The sequence below is a fragment of the Spinacia oleracea genome, chromosome 1 (assembly GCF_020520425.1).
Source record: "Spinacia oleracea cultivar Varoflay chromosome 1, BTI_SOV_V1, whole genome shotgun sequence".
Lineage (NCBI taxonomy): Eukaryota > Viridiplantae > Streptophyta > Magnoliopsida > Caryophyllales > Amaranthaceae > Spinacia > Spinacia oleracea.
The window spans coordinates 62,107,517-62,116,553 of NC_079487.1; the positions used below are offsets into that span (position 1 = coordinate 62,107,517).

General features: G+C 41.1%; 1 protein-coding gene across 1 annotated transcript; it reads left to right on the forward strand.

The window, feature by feature from the left end:
- The first annotated feature begins 456 nt into the window (after positions 1–456).
- LOC110805391 (uncharacterized) lies at positions 457–1,809 on the forward strand. The gene has a single exon (XM_022010987.2). It carries the CDS (start codon positions 457–459, stop codon positions 1,807–1,809), a length of 1,353 nt encoding a protein of 450 aa, XP_021866679.2.
- The last annotated feature ends 7,228 nt before the right edge of the window (positions 1,810–9,037 follow it).

Here is a 9,037-nt window from a genome sequence, read left to right on the forward strand (position 1 = left end):
TATTCAGGATCATCTAGGTAAAACAATTATGCAGAAAGTGGTGTATGAATGGTTGCCCCCATATTGCTCTAAATGCCAAACTGTTGGGCATGTATGTGGGAAGACACAGGGAAATACAACTAGATTTCAGCCAGCAGGTCAAACTCAGAAGAAGATTGTTCAAGTTTGGCAACCTAAGAAAACTGTTCAAAATCAGCAAGTGGAGGAAAAAGAAGATGAGAATGTTGAGAAGACTCAGGATGACCAAATGCCAGTGAATCAGGAGGATCCTATTCTTATCAATCCTTCTGTCACACATGATGAAGGGTGGAGAGTGGTTACTAGGAGGAATAGAGAAACCAGACCTGTTATTAGCAGTGTGGGGTTAGCTCAAGTCCATGAAGATGTGCCAGGAAGTGGGGATGATGGTGGTGGAAAGGGAGGTGATGACATGGGGGTCATGCCAATCTATGCAACATGAATATTTCATCCTGGAATGTGAGGGGAATGAATGACCCCTCAAAGATAGTAGAGTTGAAGAAGTACTTAAGCAATAATAGAGTGATTCTGGTAGCTTTTATTGAAACTAGAGTTAAAGAGAATAATTGTACAAAGGTGCAAAAGAAGTTTGGGGGTACTTGGAGGTGGGAGACAAACTATAATTTCTCTCCTAGGGGGAGAATCTGGAATGGATGGAAGCATAGCATTCTAACTTTCCAGACATTATATGTGGCTGAACAACTGATTCATGGGATTATTTCTGCAAGGAATGGTCTATTCTCAACACACTTTACAGCTGTCTATGGGCTGCATACCATTGAAAACAGGAAACCACTATGGGCTGATCTTTGTAGTTTAAAGAACACCATCACTGGACCATGGTTGGTGATGGGAGATTTTAATGCTGTTCTGCTGTCAGGTGATAGAGTAAATGACACTGCTGTTACTAATAATGAAACAAGAGACTTTGAAGAATGTATTAATTCTACTGATCTCACTGAACTCAAGACCTTTGGTCAGTTCTTCTCCTGGACTAACAAAGGGCAAGGCAATTTGAGAATTTGTTCAAGAATTGATAGGGCTTTTGGTAATCTTGATTGGCACAATAAGTATGCAGATTCAGTAGTGGAGTACCTTAACTCTGGTTTATCAGATCACACCCCACTCATTATGAGATACAAAGTTAATGTGAAACAAGGAGGGAGGCCATTCAAATTTTTTAATTACATGGCAGATCACAAAGATTTTCTGACAATTGTGCAAGAAAGGTGGCAGGTTGAAATTCAAGGGACTGCTATGTTTAGAATTTGGAATAAGCTGAAAGGCATCAAAACAGGACTCAAAGCTTTGCATCATCAGGAATTTGCTGGATTAGAGGAGAGAATTGAAAATATTAGAGTTGACCTAAACCTAATCCAAAGTCAAATAGCTATTGACCACACAGATAGCCAACTGCAGAATGATGAAAAGGATTTGAGCTCCAAACTAAAGAAGTTCCATTTAATCCAGGAGAGTGCATTTAAGCAAAAATCAAGAATACAATGGCTCAAACTGGGTGATTCAAATTCCAAGCTCTTCTTTAGTGCTATGAGGGAGAGGAATTCCAGAAATAGTATTGATGAGCTGTTTGACAGTGCAGGGCAGAAACTGAGTACCAATAAAGAGATTACAGAAGAAATCAGGAACTTTTATACTGCACTGATTGGTACTGCAGCTTCATCAATTGTTGGTATTGATGTTGAGGTGGTTAGGAGGGGGAACCAACTTTCACCTGTTGCTGCTGACAGTTTGGTTAAACCAGTGACAGCTGCAGAGATTGATAGGCTTTGAAAGGCATAGATGTGAACAAAGCACCTGTCTTAGATGGTCTGAATAGCTTTTTATTTCAAAAGACATGGGGGATTCTGAAAGATGATATGTACACAGCCATCCAAGAGTTCTTTGAAACTGGAATACTGTTAAAACAGGTGAATAACACTGCTGTCACCCTTATTCCTAAAGTACCTAATGCATCCAATGTTAAAGACTTTAGGCCTATAGCCTGTTGTTCAGTTGTATACAAGCTCATCTCAAAGATCCTGACTGATAGGTGAAGTTGTGGATTCAGCTCAATCTGGCTTTATACCTGGCAGGAACATTTCAGATAACATTTTGCTGGCCTCTGAACTTATAAAATGCTACTCTAGAAAACACATTTCTCTTAGGTGTATGATCAAAGTGGATCTGAAGAAGGCTTATGACTCAATTGAATGGCCCTTTCTGCAGAACATGATATCTGAATTGGGATTTCCTGATAAATTTGTGAAGTGGATAATGCAATGCTTAAATACTGTATCTTACTCTATCCTGGTTAATGGCTCTCCTTCTACCCCAATTCAAGCTAAAAAAGGGCTCAGACAAGGAGATCCCATGTCACCTTTTCTTTTTGCCATTGGAATGGAGTATCTCTCAAGATGTCTTTCCTCCCTTGGACCTGTCTTTAAGCATCACCCTAAATGTAAGAGATTAGGGATCACACATATGATGTTTGCAGATGACCTTTTGATGTTTTCCAGAGCTGATAATCCCTCTGTTATGGCAATGTTTAATGCTTTCACAAAATTCTCAGAAGCTTCTGGGTTGGTGGCCAACTTGCAAAAAAGTGAAGTATATATTGCAGGGGTGTCAGATTCCTTTGCTGAGATGCTCTCTAATTATCTAGGGATCTTGAGGGGATCCTTTCCCTTCAAATACCTAGGTGTTCCTCTCACCACAAGAAAGTTGAGCTATGCTGAGTGTAAACCCTTGATTGAGAAAACTGTAGCAAGAATTCAAAGCTGGTCAGCTAAACTTCTTTCCTATGTAGGCAGGCTGCAACTTATCAAGTCTGTCTTATGTGGGATTCAACTTTACTGGTGCCAAATATTTGTTATGCCAAAAAAGGTGATGAAAGAAATTCAGAGACTTTGCAGATGCTTTCTTTGGGCTGGGTCTGATAATGGCTCTAGGAAAGCTCCTGTTGCTTGGGAACATGTGTGCCTCCCAAAAAGTTGTGGTGGATGGAATTTAAAAGACCTTACCATTTGGAATAAAGCAGTTGTTTTGAAACACTGTTGGGCCTTGGCTATGAAGCAAGACAGAATGTGGGTGAAGTGGATGCATGAATACTATATAAAAAGCAAAGACTTCTGGTCCATGGATGTTCCTACTGGCCTAACTTGGTCTATGAGGAAAATTTGGCACCAGAGGAACATTTTTGCTCAAGCTGGAGGAGTTCAAAGTTTTGTTCATGGTGGAAAGTTTAGAATCTGCAAAGCTTATCAATTTCTTAAACCTGAAGCTACCTCAGTGCATTGGAAAAGGATCATCTGTAATACCAGGGCCAGTCCAAAAAGTGCCTTCATTGTTTGGCTTGCTCTCCAAAACAGGCTAGCTACAAAAGAATAGATTATTGAGTTGGAATCTGAATATTGATGGTCAATGTGTTCTTTGTCAGAAGAGTCCAGAGACTTTACACCACCTGTTCTTTCAATGTGAGTATTCTGCTGCAATTTGGAGCAAGGTGATGCAGTTCAATGGTGATCAAAGGTGGAATCAGAATTGGCCTGAGTTGATTGAATGGATGGCTAAGAAGAGTAGAAGCACTAAAGATACTGACTCTTACAGGAACATTCTGTTTGTTGAGTCAATCTATGCAATCTGGATAAAAAGGAACTCTAAGGTTTTCAGCAACAAGTTAGATTCTTGTAGCAATGTAGTTAATCGTATTCTATTTCGAGCTGCTTGTAGACAAGATAGATATTGATCTGTGTTAAGCTTGGGGGCTGTCCTAAGCTGATGTTGGTGCTGTGTTGTTTGGTGGTTCCTCTTTTGGTTAATAAAATCTTTATTTGCCAAAAAAAAAAAAACTATTATAAGAATATAGTTACTATATTATAAATATAGTATAGTATATAAAAGGTAAATATAGTATATAATACAATTACTAAAGCAAAGATAATGGTAACTATAGTGTATAAAAGATAACTATAGTATATAAAAGATAACTATAGTATATAGTATATAATACATTTACTAAAACAAAGATAATGGTAACTATAGTGTATAAAAGATAACTTAGTATATAAAAGATAACCATAGTATATAGTATATAATACAATTACTTAAACAAAGATAATGGTAACTATAGTATATAAAAGAAAACTATAGTATATAAAAGATAACTATAGTATATAGTATATAATACAATTACTAAAACAAAGATAATGGTAACTATAGTGTATAAAAGATAACTATAGTATATAAAAGATAAATTAGTTTATAAAAGGTAACTATATCAAGTATAAAGTAAACTTACATCAGTGGATTTGGAGAGAATTTCTTCATCAGTAGGATGAGATTCGGGGATCTCAAACTGAAGAATCCTAACCCGCCGATGTGGAAGTCGACGACCAACATAGTGCTTTTCAGCTCCTCTCCCACTGCTGTCAGGTTGACTTTCTTTGGAAATTGATTTTGTTCGTGTCAAATCTATTTGACCATCAACAAAAACAAAAATTTTGGAAATTGAATACTTCTCCTTCTCCAAAATTCCAGAACCATATAATGCACTTATATTTGCATTTTCATCATGAACCCGATCAGTTATCATCTTCGACGTCCAATGTTGAATCAGAGGTAATTCATCAGGAATACTACTATAATTCCTAAACTTCATCCATTGAAAATAAACAAGTTGCAAAAAAACAACACAGCCTCCAAAAGTCTTTTGATCTCTCCCTTTCAATAAAGTATTCTTAAATTTCATTATTTCCTTACACAATACGTCAAGAACGTATTTACACCAATTATATTTGGGAATCATTTTAGGATCTTCCAAAGCTTTAGCCAATCGTAAATCAATACTCCTATTGGATGTAGGAGTCAGAAATGTAGAAAAAGCAACAAAAACAAACAACTGTTTGAACAGATCACCACCCTCTGTCAACAACTTGATTCTTTCCTCACACAACCTCACATGAATTTGAGCATTTATTTCTTCAAAACCAAACTCCTTTCGCCACTAGACCTTCAACTCCAAGTTAGGATTAGAAGAATTCCTCCCACGTTTAACCCCTTCAACCTCTAGCTTAGAAAGGGGGAGCATAAACATATCATACACATCATAATCAGTGATTTCAAACTGCTTGGAATCATTTGAAATCACTGATTGTGAACAAAGAACTCACTCCATCAAAACACTTGATGCACCAGTACATCATTTGAGTATTTTTTCGGTGTAGTTGCAGGTCTAACAATCCCCCAAAACATATCTCTTCCACAACAGCCTTTTGTTGGGGTGTGAAGTCTTTAATTGATTTGCACAATGTTCCTCCTGAACATTGTGTATCAAAATTAAACCTGATAATAATCAATATACATATTTTAAGTCAAGTATTTAATATATAGATATGAAACAATAACATCGTAATTATAAAATACATAATTACTATTACCTAGCATATAGTAACTAATTTAATGATATAGTAACTATTTAAAACATATAGTTAACAAGACATAATAGTATAAACAAACTTACTATCTAAAACATATAGTAACTATGTAAAACATATAGTTACTGATGTGGCCTAAAAGAATGCCACCTGACTGCACTATCAAAGCCCAGAAGAAAGAGCCCAAAAGCTTGCCTACGGGCATTTCTTAAACTTCACAGGGCCCAGGCCCAAGCGATTAAGAGGTCCACATTGGCCCTAAACAAGCCTCCAAAACCAATGAAGGTCACGTGTCCCAATCTTGCGTAAACACTCAATCATGCAGGACCAGTTCCCGATAAACCCTAGCACTATAAATAGTGCAGATCCCTAGGTAAAAGGGCATTCAATTCTTGCCCAACAACAAAAAACCTATCTTTGCTCTGCCTTGTCTCTACAAATTACTTATCTCTCTAGCTTATACTTACTTAAGCATCGGAGGGAATATTCCTACGGGAATATTCTTGTTTTGCAGGTTTCCAGAACTTCGTGCCAGGTCATACTTGATACCTCCGAGGAGTGCGTGCCACGTCAGCACCGTAAAAGATCCCACAACATTTGGCGCCGTCTGTGGGGAGGTACAGTGTCATGGCCGAACTACACTCTGACAGAGAGCATGCTGGTGAAGAAGAAGAGAGACGGCACATTGAAGAGACCAATCGAATTGCAAATGCAGGGAACACACCAGGACGAATGCAAGCTGAGGTGGTGGTAGAAGAAGAACCAATAACCGAGGCGTCTCCGCCAGGCGGCCATCTAAGCCCTAGCGTCCGAGACGTCGTGTTGGATGAGAATCTAGATTTGCCAGTATCGGTGGGCTCCCTACGCGAGATTTTAACAGGATTCCAACAGCAAATGAATCAGACCTTTCGACAACAGATGAGCACTACACTGCAAGATGAAATTCGGAAAAAACATGCTGATCTACTGCGCTGAGAGGACGGCTCCGCAGAGGCCCCTCAGTCTAGGCGTCAATCGGATAAGCAGAATGCCGCTCAGGTCCAACGTCTGGAGAGCTGGAGAAGGTTCTCGTCCACAAGCAAGCGGGGGAGTTAGCCTTGTGCCTGAGCGCTCGGAAGATGGCCGTGACCCACCTACCTTCTTACCTCGAAGGGACCCGGTCATACGACCATCATCTAGGGGAAGTCCCCCAGCCATCTTGCGACCAGCTTCAAGGCGTCAAGAACACTATGAGGCTGAATCTGAACTATCAGACACCGGGTCCACCCCTGTGATTGAAGACCCGCCGTTTTATGCCACTACACGTGGACCGACCCAGATGACGCCCCATAGGGTAAGCATGCGCCCCCGCCTGCTATCAAACCGCCGTGAACCAACTTATCATATTCAGCAAGGACTCAACAACCTGACGTTAAGGCACATGAGTACCCCTTTCTCTGACGAGATCATGAACGCCCCGAAGGAACCCAAAGTAAAAACTCCTACCATTGAAGCTTATGACGGGACCACCGATCCCGACATGCATCTTGTCGCATACCGCCATCACATGTACGTTCAGGGAACCAATGAAGCCACTTGGTGCAAGTACTTCCCAGCCACGCTTAAGGGAGTAGCGTCTAAATGGTTTGAACGGCTGCCCCCAGGATCAATTGCCTCTTTTAGCGAATTACAGACTTTGTTCTCTACAAGGTTCATGGCACACAAGGAAGAAAGGAAAACTAGCATGCATTGAGGACGGATCCAGCAAGGGAAGGACGAGTCCCTAAGAAACTACGTGAAGCGTTTCAATCTGGAGGCGGGACAGATCCCAGACTTGCCCGATGGTGTCTCTTTTGATAATTTTATCAGGGGATTGAAGAAGGGGTCCTTCAAGTTTGACCTAGTTAAGAAGAGTGTAAGGACTATGGCAGAGGTCTTAGACGAGGCTGAAGCATTTATCCATGCAACGGAAATATGCAGCGCGTCAAAGGAAGGGAGGATTGGAGAAACAACAGACTCCTCCGGGAAGAAGGATAAGGTGGACCGAAAACCTCCACGGGTAAATGGCACATGGGTTCTCTCAAAAGAGCACGATACCAACTTTCCTGGGCACAAGAGAGAACGACCGCAAGAACGGGAATATTTTGAGTACAACACAGACCTTCTCACCATACTAAAAGACGTGGGGGCAAGGTACGACCTTGATCGACCCTTCCCCATGAAGTCTCCTGCTGAGACTCGAGATCCCAAATTATATTGCCAGTTCCATGAAGATATAGGACATGAAACCAAGAATTGTAGAAGCTTGAAGAGGGCTTTAGATGGTCTAGCCTCCAAAGGACATCTCAAGAACTACTTACAGAAGAATGCTCATGGCTTTGGAAAAAACCAATACAAAAGGAACAAGTCCCCTGCCTCGCCGACTAAGGGACAACACAGCGACGGAGGATTTGTAGCCGTCATATCTGGAGGACCGGCCGCTGGAGGACCTACCATGAGAGGACAGAAGGATTATGCTCGCCGCTTAGGACAAGTGCTGCTGTCAGCCAAAGCGCCCATGGATCCATTCCCAAAGATTGAAATATGTGAGTCAGACGGCGGACGGATAGCCACGCCGCACGATGATCCCCTTGTGGTTGAATTCAAGATAGATAACATGAGAGTTAAACGCATACTAATAGACACGGGAAGCTCGTCCGACATAATGAGTCTAGAATGCCTCAATCGCCTAGCACACGATCCCAAAACCATCGAAAGAATTCACTATCCCATCATTGGTTTTGGAGGGAGTATCATTCATCCTGTTGGCGTCATCACTCTGCCAGTTCGAATTGGAGATAGGAAGAATGGGCGAAAAATGGAGGTGGACTTCTTAATTATCAAAGACCTGACTGCATACAATGTTATCTTGGGACGACCCACCTTAAACAAGATCAAGGTTGTAGTCGTCACTCATCTGATGCTTCTGAAGTTCGTGTGCGATGATGGAGTTATAGGCACCATACATGGAGATCAACAACAGGCTAGGGATTGTTACCTGACGACCCTCAACCCGTCAGCATGGAAGCAAGATTCTGCTGAAGTCAGAGGAAAACGAAAGCATGAAGATGAACCCCAGGTCACCAAAGAAATTGGACCCGTCCAAATAGAAGCGGTCAAAATTGAAGAAAGTGGCTGAGAGTAGAACATCATTAGGGTAACCATTGTACTCAGAGCCTACAAAACGGCCTAGCTATTGTACTCAGAGCCCACAAAACGGCCTGTAAATACCCGCCTAAGACGCGGTGAATGTAGCAAGCAATTTAGTAAATTAACACTTATCTGACGAATACAAGTCTCAGTTGAAAGAAACTCACCAGAAAAAAATTCCTAAAGTGGCGTCCCTATCCGCTAAATAAACAATACCCAGTGCTAATAAACACGAGGGGTTTGGATGTACCCCGTGCTAATAAACACGAAGGGTTTAGACATCCAGCATGACGCCTTTTCTTTGAAAAGCGCCCAAAAAAGGAAAGACTCAAACAAGAGCAAAACAATCAGACCTAAGACCTCCTCCTTGGATGACGTCTAAAAAGTCTAATCGTTTGACGGCCTGAGAAGTGGCCTAG

What these genes read in the sequence shown, in the direction of transcription:
- LOC110805391 (XM_022010987.2), top strand. Translation starts at nt 457, where the DNA reads ATGAATATTTCATCCTGGAATGTGAGGGGAATGAATGACCCCTCAAAG.